Below are 26335 nucleotides of genomic sequence, written 5' to 3'. Positions count from 1 at the left end.
TAATATTACTTATTATCATAAAGATATATGTACACACTTTACAGAAATAGAAAATAAAAACACGAAGCTACGCATGAAAGGAAAAAAAGTACTCCAAGAGCTAAAGCTTATCTTTTATAAATTAAAAACCAAAAGTTCAAATATGTACACAGCATTTCAACCATTTGTGATACACTTGTTTTATTTTATTTGTCATTTAATTTTGCCCAGTTCAACATCAAAACAGAGACAGGGGACTGTACATTTGGCCTGGTGAGTAATATTGCTCACACACCTTAAAACAGAATATAGGAGTAATACACTGTCTTTCTGCTCAAGACCTAATAACACTGTTATGCCAGCCCGCAAGTCTCCCCCCGCGGTGGGCGTAACGCTTTTCATGTGGATTGAGAATGTGTCACAATCAGGGCAGGAGGGGGGCCTGTGTGCTATTCTAGGTGTAGGCAGTCTCATTTGCCAAGCTCCAAGATAATGTCAGATCATAGTCGTTTCCCACGGGATGGGAAAAAAAACCATACTTTGGGTGGCCCAACCGATTTGAATACAGAGGATTTAACAGTATCCACGCTGAAAGATGACATGATGCGTTTTGGAAAAATGATGAAGATCGCTCCCATTAATTTTTCATCATTATGTAAGCTGAAATATGAAATGATACTGCGCTGTGTTTAAAACAAATTTGCTTGGTGCAAGGTGTTTTGACAGCACACAATCATCGTAATTTCACATTCCCAATCAAATGAATATGAATGACAAAAACATGGGGCAAGGTGTCAGAACAATCATTTTGTTGAAGGAAAACATGCTCACAAGTGCATAGAAACATTACTTGGGTCTGGTGATGATCACACACATGAAGAACCGGAGAGAACAGTGAGAGACAAAGTAGGATTTCTCTTGGGTAATGATTGCTGGGGAAAAAAGACATTAGGGCAAATGGTTTAGCTGCTCGAGCATAATGTATTGGTTTACCATTTCAGGTTGAGCCAGAACATGCTTGTCCTTCCTCACCACTAGCCCAATAAACCTGATGTGCTCTGGGCTACGATATACAAAAAAAAATAGGAGAGGATGCCTGAAAGCTTTCACGTTTCCAAGACATATTGTGCTGCAGACTACGTTTCAAATTTGTTACATCCACAAAAGATACAACATTTCAGACTGTAGTCAGAAAGGTAAGCTTTGGACAACCAGCTAGACAAAAAAAGAAAGAACAAAAAAGATCAAATTGCCGCATCACACTGGAAAACCATTTTAAACGAGGAGAATCTTGTTTTCAGGGTGTGTTTTTCCAGCAGCATAATCTAATTGCAAAAGTGCAGCCTGGCGAACCCATGCAGAGAGGCCTTGGAATAAAGCCACACTTATTTGTTGAGATTACTTCAAACCGTATACTTTGGATCTGTGTGATACTTGTCTTTGAATTTTGGATTCAAGCAAGATTCCAAAATCGCTGACGTCCGGTCTGTTGAAGGGCAGCGCGGCTGGTGCAGATGGTGAGGATACATTCATGACCAACAGTGCGGATACAGACGTTCGGCTCCTTTTCCAATAAGGTCCGAGATGGGGGGTCTGGCAGATATCAATACGAGCCCCTTGTCACGACTTCTAACGTTAGGACTTCTGTCCCCCAGCTATCTTCCCCCATCACAGAACACCTCACATCCGAGGAGCGTTAATGAGTTCTACACCTCTGTCTTAGAGGATATGGAAAATATCATAATTACGGCGGAACTGGAACTATTACGCTTCACAGTGTTTGAGGGTTGAATACATTTTTTATCATGGTATAATCTTGGAAGTGTTGACTACCGCTGTGGTGCTCTCGTAATCAAGGTTCGTAAGCCTATTCATTTGATATTTATATTTATAAATACAAAAAATATTTGCATGACACGCAGTGACAAAGAGCGAAACTGAAACGGAGGACTGGGCTTTAAATCACAAAAGTATATATCGTATGGTACAGTTTGCACTTTGGTCCTCAATGAAATGGCAATCAAAGGTCCTTGTCTTTGACATGGTCACACATTGAACCGTTGACGGAGGGATTGGAGGTGAATGCTATCGTTCCAGTCTAAGCCAATTTAACAAACAAATTCAGTCTATGCGGCCTGGGTCAGCCTCGAGCAGATCCATCTGAGAAAGATTAACTCAGCGTTTTAAGCGAGGGTAAGGATCAAAGCCTCGACCACCTGTGCTGTGGAAGAGCTGGCGGACTGGCGAGGCAACTGTACCCGAGTCGAAGTAGGCTAAAGATCACCATTGCAAATGGCCCCGACATGGACACGTGGTTATGTTGTACTACACGCAATGACACTAATGCTTTTTACGAAAATATGTTGATTATCAGCTTTAAATATTGCAAACTCTATGATTGTTTTATATGATAGACTGCTCTAGTAAATGCATCTATGCTAGCACCCTGAGGAAAAAATAAAGACTGAAACACAAAGCTAATAGATGAACAGTGGTGTATTCCAGTATGATGGAAAGCCATATTTTTTTGATCCAAGGTTTAAAAGTCAAGAGATGACTAGACAGCTGGACCATTAGGAATGGACTCATGTAGATTTGGGGCCTGAGTCGAGGACTAATGGAGTAAATGTGAATGAGTATCCTGTGAGATTTCTCATTTATGTGGCTTTCTTGTAAGTAATGCAAGGAAATGAATCCAAGCATCAAGAAGATGTCTGTTTTTGACATTGTACAATTCAGGTGATCCAAACCAGGAGTATTCGGGCCAGGGGTGTAGTGCCATTATAGTTATTTTAGTCGAATTGAAATTTTGTGGGTGTACAATGAGCCACCCCTGACTTCAAATGCACATTAGTGTTTCAAAACTTGAAAACAGAGGTAAGTTCTTCACATCACGGATAGCATTTGTGGAGAGGCTCCGTTATATGGCACTTAATTGAAAGGCAAGGTGGGTCTGTTCGTGGCGCAGACGACCCTGCCAGTTAACAGTCATGTGACAGGAAGGTGTTTGGCTTTTGGAGTAAGGATCGAAAATGAGATTTGGGGTTAATGTCTCAAAATTTGACTCGATGCATTCTGCTACACTGCCCGAGTGCAGTTCCGAACACCAAACAAGCTTCAGTTTTCCGAATCTCCTAAATATAGTAGTAGTACTATCATTTAAAGAGACCATTTTGACATGACGTGTGGAATTGTTCCAGTTGAAAATGAAGCTGCATGTGGATGGCATTCGAAGATGCAAAGCACAGTCAAATGCAGCGCTTCTGCTTTTATCATCGGCCATGAAACTGTTGATTGCTGTAGCCTGTATTAATCCAGACTTTCAATGATAAAGATGATCAGAATAAAAATGATCAATGACTGATTAACCATTGAATGATTCAAACCTTCTTCCTTAACTATGGCCTTTAAGCTGCTACACAGTGACAAAATCGAGGGGCGGAGTAGCCTGAAGTTACACTGACTTATGGAAAACTACACAATGGAGAAATGGCGGATGATGTAAGAGAGAGCGTCTGAACCAGGTCATGCTAAGTGTGTAAGACACGGCTATGATCAGTGTCTAAATCGTGAATGACATGTAAAAGAAAAAAAACAACATTTGTGAAAAGACAGAGCGATCAAGTCATTTAAGGTGACAAAGGAATAGATTCAGATAGCTTGGGGCTCAACCTCCTGCCATTCCCCCGCCCTCCAATCATTGCCCTGTCTCATTCCTCCTTCGAGCTAAGGATTGAGTGGCTTGTCCTGATTTTTTTTTCTTCTTGTGGACAGAGTTGCTTGAAGAACCAGCAGGTGCTATGGACATCACTCTTCAGGCTGGGCAAGCATAAGCCCGTGAGCAGCAAGGCCCCCCATGGCAAAGGAAGAGCATAGAAATCAGAACCTGGGGGAGGGCGCTTAAAGCAGTGCCTACAAAACAGAAACACAAAAGTATCATGAGTCTGTGCCTTTTTGTTTATTTCTTTTCTTTCATGACTCACTTCAAATCCCCGTCCCTTTGAGCAACATCAAACAGAACTTTCTTTGTATGGTACCACGTTTTAGCCATCATTTGAAGAAAGAGTGAATAAGGCTTTATCCAGACATGTCTCAAACAAATTTCATAAGGCCTTTAGTCAAAGTTCCATAGTATATGTCTCATCTGCAACACAAACCCAGCGTTATTCTACGGCTGCGACACAGGATCAGCGCGTCTCCAAAAGCATCTCTTTTATCGCCTTTTGCCGTTTTATCTTCTCCCAGACTGTGATCATTCCCCAAGATTCCCCATAAGTTTGCGCTCTGTTGCATGAAAACAAGTTGCCTTCACTGATAAGGGCCCATTCTTTTTCTTTTTCTTTCAAGTAGGCATAGTTTTGCAGTCATGTAATGCCCAGTGAATTGACGCGCATGTATCCGATCTGATGTTTGCTGGGTCCTTGGAATGATCTCACTACTGCTGCTTGAGGTCATACCCCTTATCGATGCATGTTTTCAACACCGCTTATCCTGAACGAGGCTGCGGGGCTGCTGGGGGCTAACCCAGCTGACTACGGGGAAAAAGTGTATATCCTGAAGTGATCACCCGTCAGTCGGAGAGGACATATAGTGATGAGCAATCATTCGCACTCACAACCACACGTCACTGAGAGGTAACTGAAGCCTTGATCCTGACGGGGGACTTGTTGAACGACTCTTCATTTCTAATGGGAGTGGGGTTCGCTGGAGGATTAAGCACAAAGGCCGTCGTCGGGCTTTCAGAAATTGCCTGTGGCTTCAAAATGTGTAATATCCTGTCGTCTGTCTGGGTTTTAGGCGCTTGGCTTTTATCAAATTGACCTAACGGAATGTTCAAAAGTGAGAGTTTGCGATCAAGAAGATGCCTTTCATCTCACATCTGGAACATGTCAAAATGAGAGGTCCATGTTGCCCATGGCGTCTTGCGGAATAAAAGATGATCTGTCCAAATGTGGCGAGATGCTGCGAAACGGCCCTCCTAGGGTGGATGGGTAGCACTGTCTACCATCACATTACAGGTACAGTTTTTGATTCGGTTGTGGTTAGTTTTGATTGTGATTGTGATTGTGATTGTACATTGCAGCCAAACAGACAGTGGTATGCAGGAAAAATAGTTCCTCTTTGTCCTTCAATATAGAAATAGTCAGCAATTGTTTTGATATCTTGAGCAAATGATATTTAGTTTCTTATTACAACAAATGTACTGATAATACCAGGCTTCTTCCGCCACACCACCCTAAGCCACCTAACATTTTCCTATAAGCAAATATAAATTAGAATACTTTGATCTATTTAAATATTTTTTTTGCAGAGACAGTGTTGTGATTTACTGAACCATTGCCTTTTCAGAGCCACTTTCTTATTATGTTGCAAACACAAGTAGTTCTGAAGGGTCTCTCTTTTTGTTTTTTTTTATGGTTCAGCCAAGAACAATGGGTGACTGAGGTTCTGTCAAATACGTATTATTTCTGAATGTCACTCATTTATTCTTGAATGGAAGGCACAATGGCAAACTTAAAAAGGAACTGAGACTCAAAAAAACACACAATGATGATCATAATTCTCTACGGATTGTAAATTCACATTCCTGGAAACTGATTAACCATGCCTATACATCAATTGGCTGCAGCCTCAACTCACTCGGACTATTATTTTGTTGGCCTCGGTGGGTCAGTGTTTTTTTTTTTACTTTTCTTGCATGGCACCTCCTGGGAAGTGGCGGGAGGTGAGGATATTGTCTCAGGGAGAGTTCCTATGTTGCTTTGCACAATTGGATTAAGATTCCCTCATGCATCTTGTGTTTCTGAATGCTTACATACGAACATGGTGCTATTTCTTTACATTAAGACAGTATGCAACGTGCAAACACGGGCGAGTGTGTCGGCCAACACTGTACATTTGATCTTGCCTCAGCATGTTTTAGTTTCTCAATGACGCCTGGTGTGTTTTCTTTTGAAATGCAGGGAGTTTGCTTTGGTTAAGCCCAGAAAATCAAACTGAATAGGTGAGAAGTAAAATATTGTCTCAGATTTTTGATCAGGGATTTTTCACACAAGGCTTTGTTTGACTTGACAGCAAAGTTAAACATTCTTTTAAGCAGCGGAGGTTAAAATGAGAAACCCAACTCTCAAATGTGTTATCTCTGTTAAATGGTTATTTATAATCGACTCACTCAGCTGGACGGAACCCATTTATTCCAGTGCAATCAACCCGAAGGTTACGTTTCTAACAATATCAATTTCCCATATGGTTCAACGAATGACATCGCCGAAGGACCCACCTCCGTCATACAATAAAGGCAAGCGAGTTCATTAATCTGTTGCGACATGCCCTTTCTTCCCAAGTCAACAATAGTATTCTTTTGGTGAATTCACACTTTCCGGCGCTATTGTGACATTTTGACGCTTTTATAAACAGGAACCTTCAAATTGACTGAACGCTGCTGAAGAAACATTATGAGCCTGGAAGTTCACCTTGCTCTAGAACGGCATGGGCCCCTTGTGGGAAAGACGGGGCCGTGGGCGTCTCCGCTTCCAGCCGGCTGGCCTGTGGCTCTGACCACCCCTCGAAGGGCTTTGCTGCACCAGCTTTCTCACTGGAGCCGCTTCCTCCAGATCTCTGCCATGATCCATGGAGGCCATTGGACCTGTAATATCCAAACACAGATAAACAACCAATAAATTCCAATCAGTTTGTATGAGCATCACATTTTGATGATCCTCTATTGACAGAACGTGGAAAAAATAAAGAGAAGGGTGCGATACCATGACACAATTGGAGATGTTTCCATCTTTTGAGCCTACCCTGGATCATTGTGTGCGGCGGAAGCTAATAGAGAGCAAATGAACAAACTAATATCTTGTGTTTCATGTCTCGGTCCCTCTGCCTCTAGATTCTAATAAACACATCACAGTGACAGAATCTTGCCGAGGTGCACCCTGTCGCTTTGTTTGGTCCCAAGATTAGAAATGAGACTGCGTGTGTGTGTGTGTGTGTGTGTGTGTGTGTGTGTGTGTGTGTGTGTGTGTGTGCGCGCGCGCGCGCGTGCGTGCGTGCGTGAGCGACAGCGTGTTGGAGAGTAATCCCAGATGTTCTTAGCCATTGCTGAAGTCTGGCCTGGTTTGTGTAAGAGCCGGTGGTCAGACTATGTTGTGCCTTGGAGTGATCAAATGTCATAAACTGAAAACACACTGATTTGTAATGGGATAGTTATAGTAATCATTGACTCCATATCAAATTTTTATAACCCTATAGAACACGTAGTACTACAACTGAGCTGAGCTGAGTATAAATTGTGGTCATCATTCATGTCAAATTTCTCCTTTTGAAAACCAGGTCAATCTTCTCTCTGTTTCCTTTTTTCAATTTTAGTTTGCCCATCACCTTTGCAGTCCTAAGACTTATTCCAAACAAAAAGAGAGGGAACAACAATTCCCATTGGGCACCGTCAAAATCTGACGTAGGGGTCATGACATTCCTGTTTGCTCAGAGACTCTGGCACCATTTTTAGAGCTCCCAAAGTGTGACATTTGGAAGCTTTACAAGAGCTCGCTTGAGGACACAGCTTGAGATAAGACACAGGGTGGACTGCAGAGGTGAGACTGGAAGGGAAGCAGCAGCTCAAGTCACAAAGAAAGGTTTGCAAAAAAACAAACACTCTACAAACATTGACGGGATATACACGTAGCAGTTTCCTCCCTTAAATTCTAAAGAAATTCTAAATAGTGATGCCATACTAAACAAAATATGGACAAAATATGTATGTGACTAGTTTTGTGTTGAGCCAAAGTGCATCATATATATTCTGATATATGCCATTGCCTTCGACAAAAAGAATATTTTAAAAATAACCAGAAACGGTGATCTTTTTTCTGCTAAAAAGGTATCACAATTATTATTCAAGGAGAGTACAAACTGCTTAGTAATAAACCAATATTAAGTGCAAAATCAACTCACCCAACATTTGTATATGCATCCCGTTGCAAAATTAGTAGAGCTACTCATGTGTTACTCATGTAAGTGCAACCAAGCCATAGTGAGTGGTGACATTACAATTTAAAATCAAACAGTAGACCTTTCACATTCATGGAAGAGGGATATGGCCAGCCTTCAAATAGCAATGATTCACACATAATTGATGTCTTGTGATATGGTTTTTTTTTTTTTGGGGGGGGAGCGCAAATCTTAAAAATCCTTCTGGAAAAAAAGAAGATAAACCTCAAATATGACCTTACCATGGAAAATTGATGTTGCCCATTCACCCAAAACAGAAAAAAAACAATACAAAACAAACCTACCGAAAATAAACATAAAAAAAACCTGAAATAAACAGGTTCAAAATTCACACTTGTTTTTTCAGGTGATGTGAGATTTTAAAAAAGGGTCAATGAGACTATGGGTGGATACTGCACGTGGACCACTCGTTGCCCATCCCTGCCCCAGGGTGAGATTGATAATGAAATTGGGAAAAAACCCACTTAGCATTCATATATAATGCGAGTGAAAGTATCACACTCTTCGAACATTCTTCTCTAAGCTCCCCAAGGTTGATTTTATGAGTAGTTAGAAGGCTTTTGAAGCTGTTCCTATGATTAGCAACCTTCAGCTACACTATCTGAAGAAGAAATGGCAAAAGAACAACTGGGAGCGTTTGAACAGCATTCATGAACTGTGTCACTGAGCTAGTTCATTGAGAGTTTTGTACGTTATCCCTGAAATGCCAGACATCTCGAGTTCCATTTCCACACTAATCCCCTTTAGCAAGCATATTACACGCTATATTTGTGGCAGAACACTAGGCTAATTCATGGACTGGGGGGAAGGAAAAAGAAAAAACTGTGTTGCACATTTCCGCATCTAAAGACCATATTTGCCGCCAGGGGCTCTAATCTGCACATTATCCTTTTGTTATTGTTCCTTGATGCAGAATAAAAGACGTTCACAGATTCTTAAAATATTTTGCTCATTTCTTCCCAATCCATGAGGCTGAATGTTAATACTTGTCTTATTTAGGTAGGTTTTAGGGCAAATTCAAGCATCCTGGCCTTTCGTCTGGTGAAGAAACTCATTATTTAGCCCAGTCACCTTTGAATCACACATACAACATGCATTAACCATTGTGACGTTTGAAAGGTGCTCACTTGCACTTAAAAAGACAAATGTCAAAACAATAACATAGTGGTCACATACTTGATTTGCTCTGATTGGCGTTACCTAACGATTTGGTAAAAAAAAACTCAGACAACTACTGCATATAGCAAATGGTGGCAATAACATTGATTCTTATTGGAAGGCTTTGGCGGCCCTGGAATGATTATCACAGATTTTAGGGGAAAAATACACATTCTGACACCACCATTGACAGATTTGTGATTGCTGTCATAGCTGCCATCACACATTAATGCCTGGTGGATGGTGGATTTAGAAAATGACACAATCACCAAAACTAGAGGCCCAGTTGCTGATAGTGTCGCATCCCACGGATGCAGTGACACAATTTAGAAGTCCACCGGCGCAGCTGACTGTCAGCAAATATATATATATATATATATATATATATATATATATATATATATATATATCACTGTAGCCTATCTCAGCTGTCTTCGGGCACGAGGCGGGGGACACCCTGAATTGGTTGCCAGCCAATCACAGGGCACACAAAGACGTACAACAGTCACTCTCACACTCACACCTAGGGACAATTTGGAGTGGTCAATCTGGAGTGTGGGAGGTAACCGGAGGACCCGGGGAAAACCCACGCGGGTCCGGGGTGAACATACAAACTCCACACAGGGAGGCCGGACCGGGACGCGAACCGACGACCTCTGCACTGTGAAGCCGGTGTGCTAACCACTCGACTACCGGGCCGCCCCATATATATATATATATAATATATATATATATATATATATATATATATATATATATATATATATATATATATATATATATATATATATATATATATATATATATATATATATCTCCACAAACAACTGAAATTAGAAGGCTCTGCTTTAATCTTTTCCCAGGAGAGATACCCGTAATTGTTTTAAGCTGCAAAAGCACACCGGATAATATACATCAGAAGCTCTCAACTCTTCTTTTTTATGACCTTGGACACCCTCTTCTTTAGTCTCTGAACTCGTATCTTCCCGTTGCTAATTCTCAAATTAAAGTTTCACATATAGAATATTTGAAGAATGTCTGCTTTCCGTGTAGATGGATATGGCGTGCGGTGGTATTCTCTTGTTTAATGCCAAGTTCACCAGATGCCCGCATGGCAAGTGTGAATACACTGTATATCACAGTGCTGTCAAGGGGCTGGCTGCCTTTGAATAGTCGTAAAGCTGATTTGTGTGAATCAAGTGCCAAAACAACCACATAACAAATGTCTGCGCTTATAAATGGAGCGACAACATCCATTTTCCCGTCATTATAGCAGCAAAGATTAACTGACATAAGATGTCAAGAGAAAGAACAATCCACACAACCGTAAAACGTGGCCACAGAGTGTTAATCCACGTTCCATATCCTTGGACTGATTGTCTCTCGGATCTTCATGAACATTTGTTTACCCGTCTTTCTTGTCACTCTCCTGCTTCGGACAAACTGCGAATCAAGCGCATTGATCAAATCAAATCTCACGGTTGGATGAGCTCCTCATGAGCGTTTAATCTCTCCGCCGTGTTCACTTTACTCATCTCACATCGCTTATCTGACACCTCTGCGACACAGACTATAGATAATAAAGATGTGTACATGATCAAACTATGAGAAGGAATGTTACCGCCGGGGTGTATTTAACTTCATGTACTGGTTTTAGGCACCACTAGAAATATAACAATACTTTTCAAGCAGCTTTTTGACAAATGTGGCGTGGCTCTGATTGTCAGTTGGCACTTTGGCATATTAGTAAAAAAAAATAAACAAATATTTTTCAATTCTTATTCTATACACTCAAGGCCACCCATACATAACTGGTGACCCACATAAATTACACTTGAATTTTTACTGTTAGGTTGCCAGCTGTTAGCTTGGCAGTACATACAGGTATGTATCCATATTTGGCCTTTTTTGTTGTGCATCTGGTTTAAAAGTACCGTACATGGTGTCAGAGTAACGCTGATAAAAAATTGTGGCCTTCTCAGTCATTTAAGTAGACCCTCCCTGCGCTAGACTATTTGCGCAGGGAATGTTAGAGTAGGAGTTAGTTGAATTGGAGTATTAAGTAGGAACGGAAGTCAACACATTCAACAAAGAGGTTTCTACCTCTTTAATTCGACTTCTATTTTGACGTTATTGTCAAACTAAAGTGAAAAAAGAATGACATGTTATGTATTTAAAACAAAAATAGCCACTATGATATGAACAGTGGTTCATTCGACAATGCAGTACGTCGGCATTTGTAACAATGACTTGATGAGTACAACACTGGTAAATAGGCATCTCCACGGGTGATGCCTTTGCAAAAGCATAACAATAAAAACAACTCTAAGAGGTTTGCGTTGGTGAAACTCAGAGCTCAGCCCTCTCAAATGCCATTTGTTTTGATATTTGATTGAAAAAGAAATCCATTTGATAGAAGGATAAAAATGGACAGTACAAAGAGTCTATTTTGGTCATACAGTACAATTGAGTGTCAATGATTGTCTGCCTAAAACTGCACAATTTCAATATGTTCCAGACAATTGTTGTTAATAATAAAAATAGATAAATAAATCAGAGAATAACATGCTATGTGGCTGCAGCCCATTACATGGACAATGTGCTAACCTTCTGGGCAAATAAACATCATTTGCCTTCACTGTGTAGAGGAAGAATGAGTTCCCCGGAGTGTGTCGCCATGGTTATTCATGACGTCTGAGGAGCAAACCCTCTGTCTCTACTGTTCGCCTCCCTTTCTTCATTAACTAAAAGGAGACGAGTGGCATTAGCCAGTGAATCCACACCCTTAGCAAAGACGCTCACCCGCACAGGCAGACAGACCCAAGAAGCTTGCCACCAAGTAAGCACATTAGCGGATGAGGATGATTTAGCTGGGCTGAAGTGTAAATTGTGTTTGAAGAATCCAAACATTCTCTTAGCCTTTAATAAACGCTCACGCTGTCACAGCTTCACAATGACGGATTTGTCAGCTCTCGTCGCACACATTCATTCTGCGGATATGGGAAGGTGTCTAAACAAGTAGGGATCTTTTCACAATCCAACATTTAATGTCAGATATGCTGCTCATCGCAGACGCTCATCCTCTCACCCCCCTCAGTAATTCTAGGCCTCGGCAGAAAGTGGTACCAATTGCTGACTTTAAGACCATGTTACCATGGCAGCCACCATGAAGATGCTCAGTCTAGAGCAAAATCAAGGACACTGTCGGTTGAACTCATCCAAATTATAATCCAGGGGTGTCCAAACTCCAACCTGGGGGCCATTTTCATCTTTACTTTCCACATGTTAAAATTAATAATTGACACATATTATGTTGTTTGTAGCCTTGGATTAATTGCTTTCTACACTTAGTGCCAAAAAGAGCACATTTGCTCTCATCTTTCACATCGACAGTCATGCTGTTCTTAATTTTGTTCAAAGTCATCCAAATCTGCATTTACCCCTGACTAATGATAGTCTTGAACAAACTTGGTCTCAACATTTCCAAAACTGTTTTTTAAAGTCATACAATAATTCAAATGATGAGATGACTAACCAGTTTCATAGGCAAATTAGAAGGTACATGCACTGCATGACTGACTAGTTCCTTCTTCATCAAAACATTAAAGTGATACATGTTTTACAAAAGAGGCTTACTCAAATATATCTGACTAAGTTATTTTCACATTATAGTTTACAATTATTGTTGTTATTATTCTTACTGTGGTTACTTAACTCATGTGGTTTTAGATTGAAAGTCATCCAAACTTCAATCTTGGCTCCCAATGGGGGAAAGAGTGGCATTTTGCCAAACTTCTCAGGCTGTATTATATAATAGATTGATCCCTCTAGCTATTTCCTCCACTCTAAATTGGATAATAATGCAGAAAAGTAACAGAATACACATGAGACCAGCAGTATTGTTTTGTAAAACAAATTTATACGGACCATATTCAATGAGATTATTCCCTAACAGTACCGTATTTAATTATTAATAAGAAAAAATCTTTTTTATATCTTTACCTACAATGATGAATGGATTTTCATGTTTTCATCCTTCAATTTTCTCTATGCGGTTTTCACGATTTCAAGATTTTTTTACTACACCTGAAATTTTAAGGGTGCAAGTGTAACATTTTGGTGCACACATAAATCACAAATCTCCTTGCAAAGCGACTATTCATGTTTTCACATTATTCAAATTAAATGAATCGGATACATGTCGAGCAAAGGTTTATCAGCAACATCAACTAAAATATTCCCAAATAATTATTGTTTTTCTCAATCAGAAGATGTACTGCTCGCACCAGATTGAATGGATGATTAATTTAGTTTCATTGTATAAACTTTTTTGAGGGAGTCTGCACCTCTAACTCTGGAAAAAAGAGTTTTGGCACCCTTGCTCTAAATTCAAAGATTTCATCAAGGTACCGGCAAACCGTCCAGTTGGAATAAATCTTATCTGTGATGTTAAGCCTCCTCTGTACCCTCAGGGGGATTTGTTTTGCATGATCTTTGATTTTGTCTGGAGGCTGTTTGATATACAGCATTGTTGTGCTGCCATAATGCTTCGCTTGTAGCCGAGCTGAAGGACGCCTTTGTCCATTAGGGCCCCAAAGTGCTTGAAAAGTTTCTCTCGTTTACTGGAACTTCCGAACTCAACCCCCATAGTACCCACAGAGTGACGGTTCAGAGAAAATTCAGATGAAAAACAAGCAGCCCGTTACTTTCAGCAGATGTCTTTTTGAGTCAGCCTGCCTGCCTTGTGCCCAAATTAGAGAGCGTATGAAATGATGAGGTGTGAGACGGCGTGCTCGCCGATGATCAGAGCTCTGCCAGTTCAAAGGGCCGCCGGCAGCAGCACTGAGCCAGCTAATGAAGCTCTCGACTACCCTCCCTACTTGACACTGCTTGTCGCTTTTTTCCCAGTCACACTTCTAGTTAGAAGGGTGAATTTGTGGCTACAAGGTGAGTGAAGGTTGGGAGCCTTTGTACTCTGATAGCAGGACTAAGTAACTCATCAAAACTTTTTTTCTGGTGAAGAAGAGCAAAATAATCTAAAATTGCTCCACCTGCTGCAAGCCCAAACAGCAACGACCACCAAAACTAAGATTGAAGAAATTAAAACAAGATCAAAGTTGTCCACTCGCGAGGTTGGCAAGCTTTCCTTGTTCTGTGATGGAACCAATGTGGTAATTGTAGTCTGTGAGGGTGTCTGTGATTACAGACTGCCGTTCAAAGTTCTCATGCAATGTCTCACATCCTCCACTTTTAACTTTGAGATAGACAAACAGGATTGCACTCCCACTACATCCAGAATTCTGCTGTCTCGGAGGCTAGCATCTTTAAAAACCACATGTCAAGGGCAAGAAAAAGCACAATCCCCACCCTCTGTCTCTCTCTGTCGCTGTCTCTATTCTGTCTCTCTCTCTCTCTCTCTCTCTCTCTCTCTCTCTCTCTCTCTCTCTCTCTCTCTCTCTCTCTCTCTCTCTCTCTCTCTCTCTCTCTGTCTCTCTCTCCTCTGTGTCATCATCATCATCATCATCATCATCATCATCATCATCATCATCATCATCATCATCTTCCCACCTCCCCCTGGGCAGTGAACTGTCCTCTCATTTGATAGGTTGGAGGAAGAGAAACAGGAGGGAAATGTCACTATGCAGGGGCCTTGGCTCTCCCCACAGCACCCTGTATATACACTTGTGATGACAGGAAATAGCAGCCAAGTTGCATCAGACTGCGTCATCAGAGGAATATTGTTGGCTCAGATGCTTAACCTGGACACAATGGGTTTAAGGAGCTCTGCTACTTTGAACTATATGGATTTCTACTTATGATCAACATGAACCCAATTATATTTGGAAGTCATGGTTATCGATAACTGACATGGATGGATGTGAACATAGAAAAGATATGAATAAAATGTATAGAGATGTAATTAAGATTACCTCAGTGTCAGCCACCAATGTTGTAGATGAACTACAAGGTCTCCCTCAGAATAAACTGTTTTCATTTTGTGGATAAAAGTTTATAAATAGATTTGCTAATTTTAGAAACATCTGTTTCCATTCTCCTGGCAAGGGGCCTATACTGATTCAGGGAACTACCTGCCCTTTAACTAGACCTCTACTATTATTCATTGCAGGTCGTTTGACAGACAAGATTTAAACATGTGAAATAGTCACCCGACGTTCAACAAGACATGCATTCCTATATCGCAAAGTGTCTGATGAATAATGTACAATTTAATTCGCCGGGAAGTGATCTCCAGTTGTGTGGGGAATGGGAGGGATGCTGTGAATTCATTCAAAGTGAGAACACTACGAACATGACAGTTTGAAACCACTTGAGAGGAGCCACAATAGCTTCGTGATGGAAACACATTGCCCATAGCTCCCCGTCACACCACATCCCCCACGGGGGGAAATTTGAAAAATTGAGACCGAATCCCACTACAATGGTCAGATCTCCTTTCTTTGCCCACATCCTTATTTTCATCTCAATTCATACTAAGAAAAAACGACTATGTATTGCTTTTAGCCACAACTAGATTTGTGAGCCTTGATTATAAATATGTCTTGGCCTCTATAAAAAATGATATGCTCAAAGCATTTATTTGATATGTTTTTCAATTGAGTCATTAAATCATCTGTATTCCCAAAGAGCACAATATTTCGTCTGTGGTCACTTAGTTATTAAAGTGTGCCTCAAATCTTGATCACTAATTAGAAATGCCAGCACTTCTGCTATAAACGTGTAAACATTTGATGTTCAAAGAGAGTGTCTTAAATTAGATTTTCACTGGGCACCGGTGGAAATCGGGCTGCGCGGTGACAATCTGGCTCTAATTAACAGAAACGCCAGGCCATCCACTTCAAATGGCCCCATGCCCAGCTCAGGTTATCCCTTTTCAATTTTAACGGGGGATTTATGCATTCAATTGCTGCCACCACTAATCTCATATCTTGATGTACTTGTATATGAAATAATTCTCTGTTGAACTTGAAGTTCTGCGAATCAGTTTTAAAATAAATTATTTACTACTACTACCACTACTACAACTACTGCTACTACTCCTATTATTACTACTACTACTACGAATAATAATAACAATAATAACAATAATAATAATAATAATAATAATAATAATAATAATAATAATAATAATAATAATAATAATAATAATAATAATAGCAATAACAATAACAATAACAATAACAATAACAATAACAATAACAATAACAACAACAACAACAATCCTACTACTACGACTACTACTACTACCAGTGTCTGAAATAATGTCAGCCGAGATGCCCGGGTCGTGCAACTTTTACGTCAGGGGTACAAGTTACAAAATGTCTCCGCCCTGGTGGCCGACAACTTTTTCAAGAAAAAAAAAAGATTTTCTTTGGGCAATTTGCATACTCGGCAGTCAATCAGAAGGCTGCATCGAATAACTTCGTGCTTCTGGACTTTCCCGAGCGTCATAGCCCGAGAAGAAAGATTCAAAAGAAGCTAACAAAATGTATGACGCTACAAAACATAAACGTACATTAAAAGCATCGTGGAAAGAGGAGTTCACATGGCTTGTAGTAGACGACGCAACACAAACATTGCATTGTGCAAAATGCCGAACAGTGTATGGACAAACGACAACTGGAGCAAAATCATCAGCAAGGGATATTTACGATAAATTAAGCAAGGAAGCATTTGTGGTAGGTACATTTTAAAGTGTTGTTCTGTTATATATTCTGATTATCAATCCTTAATACTTTGCAACAATAAGACAATGTAGTTGTCTTATTGTGTTTCAAGTTGTGAAAAATGGGGCAGGCAACTTTATGGCCAGGCAGGCTGCTTTTCAGAGTTGTCTGCCCTGGTGTCTGGTAATTTTTTGTCATGAGTTTCAGACACTGCTACTACTACCACTATGAATAATAATAATAATAATAATAATAATAATAATAATAATAATAATAATAATCTCATCTCATTTTCCGTACCTCTTATTCCTCATTAGGGTCGCGGGGGTGCTGGAGCCTATCTCAGCTGTCTTCAGGCACGAGGCGGGGGACACCCTGAATTGGTTGCCAGCCAATCGCACGGCACACAAAGACATACAACAGTCACTCTCACACTCACACCTAGGGACAATTTGGAGTGGTCAATCTGCCTGCCATGCATGTTTTTGGAGTGTGGGAGGAAACCGGAGGACCCGGAGAAAACCCACGCGGGTCCGGGGAGAACATGCAAACTCCACACAGGGAGGCCGGACCGGGACGCGAACCAGCGACCTCTGCACTATGAAGCCGGTGTGCTAACCACTCGACTACCGGGCCGAATAATAATAATAATAATAATAATAATAATAATAATAATAATAATAATAATAATAATAATAATAATAATAATAATAATAATAATAATAATAATAATAATAAGACCCAGTGGGGGGTTATAATTCCAAAAACGTGCAAGTTGGGTCACTTGAAATTCAAGGCTACCTTGTAATCGGATTTTTTTACAATATAAATAGTTCATACATGCTTTTTTCTCCAAAATACACGAAAAAACAGAATTCCAACACTTTAAATCCGGTAGGAATCTTTACTCAAAGAAGTGACAGGTCATCCATTACATTGTCTACAGACGATTTTTATATGATCTGTCGGCATGTGTTGCTACATCATTTGTATTCAAATGACTGCCAGCCAATCACGGGGCACACCTCGAAAACCCTCTCACAATCACACCTAGGGACAATAATTTAGTGTGTTGCATTAGACTACCTATGCACCATGAGGGGGACATGCTAACGAACAGTGTGCTGCTGTCATGCAATGTATTACTTGAAAATTCGGTACACAATCATGACATTTTGTTTTGGTTCATGTTGTGAGCAATCAATCTCCAAGGCAATCACCAGGGCAAAGGACCACACTACACAGGTGCTTTGTATCATCATTTCAAACCCTTTTCCAGGACCTTGACCCCTCAATGAAGAATGGTCGTACCTGCCTCTTCTTGCCACATAAGTGGAAGCTGCTCTGTCCTGGGACAACGCCGGTGTGTGCGTTGTCCCAAATGTCATTTAGCCCTTAACTAAACTTAACTGCTGTGCTCCAGCAGATGCCGGTAAATGTATCAAATGAAAGGGACTATGCACGTTTAATATACATCCACTAAAACATAAACTTCTCAACTGGTGGAATGTAACAAATCACATCTTTCAATGTTCAATTATTACTGACTACTGTTACAAAAAAATGAAAAATAACAAACTCACCACATTGCTCAAGATCTGCAAGTCACTTGAATCATGAACAAACTGTAGAAATGTTTTACATTCTATTATATTATGTTAAAACCCGGCCTCTATTTAAGATAACAAGGAATATTTGAGTGTCCTCTTTTCCCATCATTCATTTTAAAACAACTTTCAAATTTTGAAGCTTAGAATAGATAAATGGAATTATCATTTCATTGTAATGAGCCGAGATGATTAGTGTTATGTGTATTTGAAGTGATGAGTATGATCATGGCACTCATGTCTCAATGAACTAGGTGGGAGACTGCACCTCATATCCACAAAATCAATGTCAGCTTTCGCTGGCTTGAACCATCTGTGTGATTATCAATGAGACATCCTTCAGAGCTTGCTCCCAGTCCACCCTTTTATTCTAGCGTTCCTGAGCTTGTCTTCTTGAACTTCCTGCCCTTTCCTCTTACACTGCATCTGCTCTCCGGAGAATATCTAAGTGAGTAGATTTATTCATTCAAAGGGTTCTGTATTGCAATGTGGCGACCCGGCATACGCCAAAGTCTTCTGAGCTCCTCGACCAGACTCAAAGGTTTGCCTTATATCCCGACACAAATGACTTATGGTTTTTCTTTCAATCACTTACTTAACTCCCAGAGTGGTGGGTGCCATTTGCGAGGGATGTGTCAGCCAATATTATATAGGCATCTGCATGTCTTTAAAAAATGGGCCTATTTGAGGCCAGAACGTCTCCTTTGGGAATCCATTCTTCGCTTTCAAACACAAGGCCACAATATTGTATACACCCGGTCTTAATTTCATGCCATCGAACGCAAGAGCCAGTGAACAAGCTTTCCATTACAAAGACGATGATGAAAATTATCTATGAATCATTACCCTTCAGTGGAAGTTGGAATTGTTTTTTATTGATTGTAACATTATTACAAGTAAAGAATTAAAAGGTTTGTGCATCATGATTTGATGTTGCAACCAAATTCATTAAGCTGCTTCTACTGATGCCCGCACATTGGCCACTGACTAAGAGGCAAGATATGACTGTAAAGTCATGCAGACACAAAGAAGAGTGCTACTACTACCATTACTCCTTCTGCTACTGCTCGAACTACTACTGTAAGTGGCTTGGTAAGATATCAGAATTTCCACCAATCTATATATGCCTGTGAGTCTTTTGATATTGTATGCTTATTTGTGTTGTTTTATTTCTTATGGTAAAGCTGTAGTGGTTACACATGCTTAGATGTGTAAATTTGTGTTTTTGTACCAGCAAATATGAACTCCTTATAATGATGCGAAATGATTTGAATCAAGTTCACTGCCAACACACATTGCTAGTATGTCAAGTTTGCCAAAATCAGCTCAAATCTCAAACCCTGTAAGGTCGTATCCCTCCTTTTTCAAGGCGCTGCTTTACTATCCATCATATACTGCATATTGCACCACTGCGTCTAATATTTGTTAGCTACATGAGCATCTAAATATTAACAATGCATTTTCACAACAACATTGATACATATTTTTAAGTAATGCTTACAGTACTCATAATATAAATTCCTGCTCTTGTTTTGGATTTCATTGGTTAGAGTTGTATCTAATGAATGGATGTGTATGCATTTGGCTGCTTTGCAAACAGCTTTTTTCCAGCCCCTTATTGGACTTGAAGAAAATGGTATTCTTGCTGCAGTGGAACAGCTGTAACTCACTGTGTTTATTCGTGACATGATATCCAGTGCATATGTTTCACAGCACCTTCATTTCTCCAATAATCCCAGGATAGCATTCTTCCAAAGTGCCACCTCACTTTCATACAGCATTCATGAAGATTTCACTGGTATCTGGAAATATTTAGCTGCATTTGGTCTCTCCTCAGTGACCGTCATCGCATCCAAAGGCATGAACACCCTCTTTGCATTAGCACGCCCCACATAATGATTTACACTTGCCAATCGGGCCAGATAGGGCATTGTTTTTGGCCAACGCAGAGAAGACTTGCTTCCTGTTGTTGGCTGTGTTTTGACCTGTTACACTCAGTTGAGCACGTGAACGCGCTGCAGTGAGGTGCCTTATGCGTGCATCCAGCCCCAACAATACATCAAAGTTTCATACGGAATAATAGCAGCGCTGACAGGCTCACATGATATCGCCCGCTTTCCAGGCAGCCGATTTCTCGCTCAGATGAAAGCAGCATATCAGGGCCTCATGACTACCTCACCTGTTTAACCCAGCTCAAACAATTACAACTGTGTGCGTGTATGCGTGCGTGTGTGTGCGTGTGTGTGTGTGTGTGTGTGTGTGTGTGTGTGTGTGTGTGTGCGTGTGTGTGTGTGTGTGTGTGTGTGTGTGCGCGTGTGTCTGTTCCAGCTGATATTATGTGTTGCTATGGGATGCAGAGAAATGGATGGCTGCTCATACGACCGACACAAGGAAGGACTGTTTACGTCTTCAAACTCAGAGTGAGAAAGAACGATTGGCCACAGGGATGAATTATGGATACCTCATGTCTAAAGCGAGAGCCCACTCTTGAGCCAGAGTGCTTTTCAAGGATGGGTAATTGAAGTGCACAGAGGATGACGGTATTATATGGAGAAGGCTGCTCCTATTTTGTCCAATGATTGTGAATTTTATAGTGTTCAACTACCATTTCCACAACATAATTTTTAGATTAAAATAAGTGTATTTATGTATGTATGCGTGTGTGTGTGCGTGTGTGCGTGTGCGTGTGCGTGTGTGTGTGTGTGTGTGTGTGTGTGTGTGTGTGTGTGTGTGTGTGTGTGTGTGTGTGCATGCGTGCATTGTTTATCTATCTACATGTATTTATTTATGTTTGTTTATCTATTTATTTATGTGTTTATGTATCAAGTTATTTATGTGTATATTTATTTAGCTATTTATTTATCTATTTATTTATGTGTTTATGTATTTATCTATTTATTTATTTATGTGTTTATTTATTTATCTATTTATGTATGTGTTTATTTATTTATCTATCTATTTATTTATGAAAAAAAGAAATGAAAAGGCCTCCTAAAGTGGAGCAAATTTTTAAGAGGATCTCAATGCTCTTTGCTGCTGTGAAATGTAAATTTCTCCACTGTGAGACTAATAAAGGCAAATCCAATCCAATCCAATCCAATGCAATCCAATGAAGAGCCTAACCTCAATGAGCCTTAAAGGACAACCGACGTCTCCGGACAAGTTGTGTCCATAATTTGTAAAATCGCTTCGAATGACTTCTACGGAGCGTATTTTACAAAGATTCCACCGCATATAGATATATTTTACGTTTTAAGACTTGTGCTGAATATTCCAGAAGTCTTGTTTTTGAGTTGGTGACGAGTCCGTACGTGACGTCACTAAAGGACACCCCCCTTGACCGACAAAAAGACACATTGTAGCAGTCCTTCATCGCGTCAATGTATTTTGCTGTACTGTTTGTCTGAAAAGCTTGATGTTGCAACCAAAAGCCGCCAGAAGAGAGCATCCAAGCTCCATGGAAGGAATTTATCAGCCTGTGGCAACGGGATGATTCATTCCTCATGGGAGCTGGTCGCCATTTTTGGGTAAGACATTACCCCCCGCCCGTTTGCCTCAAAATGACACTGAAAAAAATTATTCAATCGATTGCAAAATTGTATGCTTTCCTCTTCAGAACTATTTGAATCATATTCATAACTGGATGTGTAACAAGAAAGCATATTCTCCGAATCTGAAGCCATTGTTTTGATTTTTCAGCAATGCAAGACAGCTTGGTGTGACGTCACGAACTGGGGGCGGGACTTTCTGAAAATGCCCAATTCGCAGCTCAATTTTTTTCAGATTTTGGACACACACAAGTCATTTTTATTGGTGTTTTGCATTTGAATAAAAATATCATACTGCGTGTTTTGGGTATTTTAGATACTATAAAAGGTTTTTCTGATGTCAGTTAAGAAACAAAAAAGTGACGTCGATTGTCCTTTAAGTGGGCACTTAACGACAAAAAAAAATACAAAAATGAAAAGGACTGCAATGTTTTTGCATCATTTATCGTGAGATCGCTTCTCAAGTAAGGTGACAAATAGCTGCAATGAATAGAAAAAGTCTACAAATGCCTGTTCAAAAGTTTTTGTGTTACAAATAAAAATAACCTAGTTATATAATGTAAACACCATGACCAATAACAACCAAATGTTTTTGCGAGGTTTTGTTCAAGCGAATTTCAAGCAGTGTAGCTTAAGCAAATACCAACTAACAAAAACGTGTTTTTTGCGTCCCCCTGGCGGCTTCAGTCCCCATATCGTTAAAGAAAGCCTTCGACAACCTCTAAAACAATGGAAAATGATTTTTTGGGGAGGAGGGTCTTAAAATACACTTTCATGAATTGCCTTTTTATTGTTGTCCTAAATTGATTTCTTCTAATTCAAACAATTGCTGACTAATTACGTACTGTATATTCATTCAAACCATCACATAGCGTTCATTCACAAACTGAAGTTGGTGACGATTGGCCAGCCACGTGCTTACAGTGTTTTTAGTCAGTTTCGCAAGGGTTTTGTCAACAATGCTCCCATTTTAGAAACTTCTCAATGACAAAATGATGCAGTTCCCGTCAACATATCCTCTGTCTTAAACACCATGACTATAAACCTGAAATACTAGTCTCACTTCGTAATTCAACACTGGAATTCATTGGATGCAGCGTAGTTTCCCTGTGAATTTTGCCCACTCAACCCCTCCTACACACATGCGCACACACACACACACACACGCACACGCACACGCACACACACACACACACACACACACACACACACGCACACACACACACACACACACACACACACACACACACACACACACACACACGCAAACACACGCAAACACATGCACACACACACACGGCAGAGACAGATGCACAATGAATCGGAAGATAATTTGTCTCAAGATAAAAGACTTCACACCCACTGCCTACATGTAAGAGCTTCTTCTGACACCTTTCCGCGACGGCGCATGCTGCTTGTGCCGAGCAGACACACTCCAGCTAGCATCCTTCTCCACACCCAGTACCGCCGCAACACACTTGCCTCCCCTCATCTGTATCAGCTCTCTTTTTCTCCCTTCCTCGCCATCAGTGAAGCTCTGGTACTATACGGTAGCACCTCGGGGCTTAGGAAGACTAGGAATGGGAAGCACATAAGCAACATGACTGGAACAATCACTAAGACGGATAAGCTGTGGTGAAAAGCCCAGTTTTTTCACCGTGGGGCTACGCGAGGCGGCGAACGTGCTTCACCACACACAGGGGTGCAAAAAACCACACCGGCCATGATGCTAGATAATTGCTTCTCATTTAGTCGTGCACTCAGTAGCGTCGAACAAAAATAGAGTGTGTCGCTGTATGGAAAATGTGCAGGCAAGAATGGGGAAGTGCAAGGTGCCACTCTGGTGGATCGATATGCAGAATGTAAATCGACCTATTGCACAGTCTCTCTTTTCTACCTAACTCTATAATTTCAGCCCTGTAGGCTTATCACTGCAAGCAATAAGAACTCAATAACACCTCACGCTCTCAACCCTAATCACCTAAAGCCTGTTTTTGTCTTCCCGGCAAATGCAGTTGAGAGGTAAGTGGTAATGCCAAGAATAGCTTGGACGTTTACACAAGCCCTAACTGTTGTTTTTTCACACCACAGTGTTACCTGCATGAGATCTTTAGGCTTGGCCCATCACTCTCCCCAGTCCAAAAAAGGCCCCCCTAAACCCGCCCAAGGCAATAATATGCTAAATTAGACTTAACGGGCATTGAGATATCATCCAAAAGTGGTTCAAGTGGCACTTTACGGAAATTTACTCTGACAAGGCGTCAAGACAGAATACTGGCAGAGATGATCCACGCATCGGTGCTGGGTGCGTTGCCCTCACCGACCCATCTGACAATTATACAGTCCTGATTACCATCACCACAGATTGCTTCCATAAGCAGTGTGTTGCTCTACTGCACGATCAAAGTCAAGGAATAATCATCATGCGATCCAGGTCAGATGGAACACAAGTCGTCAATTTGTCAGAGTACCTCCTGTGCATGGGGAACATGTGCCTTGCATAGCATACATTTCATAACAACACTCTGCCATGAATCCATCACCCAACACAGACAAGCCTTCAGTTTTCCATTCGCGGCTTGGCTACACATCAAGGTGAGACGAGGGGACGATAACGATGCGCCTATGCCAGGAGAACAACATTCAGGTTGAAGCCTTTTGAACCACCGCAGTGCAGTACTGTACTGAGCCAGGTGCTCCTGCAATCCTGCTGAGAGCCCACACATGCTGGGTAACTGATCAACCACACATACAAACACAGATCAGCCTGCGTGAGCACAGACCGGACAGAAATAGAAGAAGGAGGAAAAAGAAGGGAAGGTGCAGCATGAGCGGTGCCTCGCTTCTACTCACCAGCACTGGCAGAACACAGCAGAGACACCAGGAGCACAATCACCAGCGTCAGAATCTTCACATTCATTTCTGCACTCCCCTCTGGCTCGCCGCTCGCTGATATACTGTAGTGCTGTGTGTGTGAATGTGTGTGTGTGCGTGCGTGTGTGTGTGTGTGTGTGTGTGTGGGTGCGTGTGTGTGTGCGTGTGTGTGTGTGTGTGAGTATGTGTCTGTATGGTAAAGAGAAGAGAGAGCAAGTGAGGGAGACTGCTCCGCTGTGTCTGTGTGTGTGTGTGTGTGTGTAAGTCTGTAAGTGTGTATGAAATGAGTGTTGTCAAAGTGTGTATTTGTGTATCTGTGTGCGTTTTATGTGACAGGACCACTCCAATGACTGGAGCCACGTCTCTATCCGAGCTCCCCCTCAGTGTGTGTCAGAAAAGCACCAGCCAAGTTCAGCCGAGCTGTGAGTTTCTCTGGAAGTCCTGCTCGCCTCGGATAAGGAGGCTGTCTGGTCATGTGGTTTATGTATCTCAGACCTTGTAGGTCACTGAAAAGCCACCTCCCCCCAAGTCAGTAAGTGTGCATGGGCTGGGAGTTGGTAAAAAGAGAGGGAGGGGTGTGAAGAAGAAGAAGAAGAGGAAGGAACGTGGGGGGTGCGTGCAGGTTTATGATAATAGCCCAACAGATGCTCTTGTTGAAAACTCTTGAAATTGCAAAGCAGGGTGACATGCAACGAATTTGAGGAGAATGAAAATAAGCTAGTCAGCTATCGCGGATGAAAGAAAGGAAGGTGTGAGATGAGCTTCCTACTTTTGTATCCCTAACCCTCGCTCCATTCTTTCAGCAGCGTGCCTCAGGCTAAATAGGTATGATGGCTTAAATCACCACGCACCGTTTGAAGTCGGCCTCTGTGACAGTTGGGGAGTTACTGCAGGAAAAAGCGTATCAATTATTGCTCCCCGCCTCCTTTAAGCAGTCATTTTTTTTTTACATTTATTATATTCTTCTTGCCAACAAAGGCCGATAAGAAACCAACTTATCTCATTTTCGTTTGTTTACAACACAATAAACAGGAAAGGTTGATTTTTATTGCAATGAATTGAGAATTGGGAGTTTCCTTATCGCAACGTGCCATGTCGCGACAAGGCGATACTATCGGTATTTGTTTTTCTTCCATTAAAGCTTGTTAAAAAAATGAAGAACATGTCAAACATGAGTAAGGTTTGATTTGCATTACAGGGCTGGCCTTTGCGTTACTCATATTTGGTTTCAATATGTAAAAATTAAACCTCCAGTTGAACTATTATAATGCTACACACCCCGACTCACAAATAGCCCTTAAGCCAAAATAGCTTCTTGTTTCGGAATCGACTGGAAACAAATGCCAAGAAAGAACAAAGTGTTCAAAATTGCAGTCCAAAAATCTTTGGATGTGTCAAATGTAAATATATAAGTACACATTTGGAGCATTCTATAGGCGAACCGATTGAATGGAAATAGTGGGTATAAAAT

At 40.9% G+C, this 26335-nt stretch overlaps 1 protein-coding gene across 3 annotated transcripts; it reads right to left on the bottom strand.

The window, feature by feature from the left end:
* Nucleotides 1-25316, bottom strand: apln (apelin). 3 transcript variants are annotated; one of them, XM_088989473.1, is made up of 3 exons: nucleotides 23361-23456; nucleotides 6453-6625; nucleotides 1-3891 (listed from the first exon to the last, which is right to left on the bottom strand). In XM_088989473.1, exons 1-2 carry the CDS (start codon nucleotides 23434-23436, stop codon nucleotides 6459-6461), a joined length of 243 nt encoding a protein of 80 aa, XP_088845599.1. In that variant the 5' UTR covers nucleotides 23437-23456; the 3' UTR covers nucleotides 1-3891; nucleotides 6453-6458. The 3 variants fall into 3 exon arrangements, with proteins under 3 accessions (XP_088845599.1, XP_088845602.1, XP_088845601.1); XM_088989476.1 differs by lacking the exon at nucleotides 23361-23456 and adding an exon at nucleotides 6744-6908; XM_088989475.1 differs by lacking the exon at nucleotides 23361-23456 and adding an exon at nucleotides 24844-25316 and having other exon boundaries at nucleotides 2-3891.
* Between the last annotated feature and the right edge of the window lie 1019 nt (nucleotides 25317-26335).

The sequence above is a fragment of the Hippocampus bargibanti genome, linkage group LG02 (genome assembly GCF_051943395.1).
Source record: "Hippocampus bargibanti isolate YZ-2025 linkage group LG02, ASM5194339v1, whole genome shotgun sequence".
NCBI classification, from domain to species: Eukaryota; Metazoa; Chordata; class Actinopteri; order Syngnathiformes; family Syngnathidae; genus Hippocampus; species Hippocampus bargibanti.
Note: the sequence above shows the minus strand (reverse complement) of the source record. Positions and strands in the feature narration are given on the sequence as shown.

Coding starts and splice junctions, on each gene's coding strand:
- apln (XM_088989473.1), bottom strand. CDS start 23,436: ATGCTAGCTGGAGTGTGTCTGCTCGGCACAAGCAGCATGCGCCGTCGC. Junction 6,626..23,360: donor GTCAGAAGAAGCTCTTACAT/GTAGGCAGTGGG, acceptor TGGATATTACAG/GTCCAATGGCCTCCATGGAT.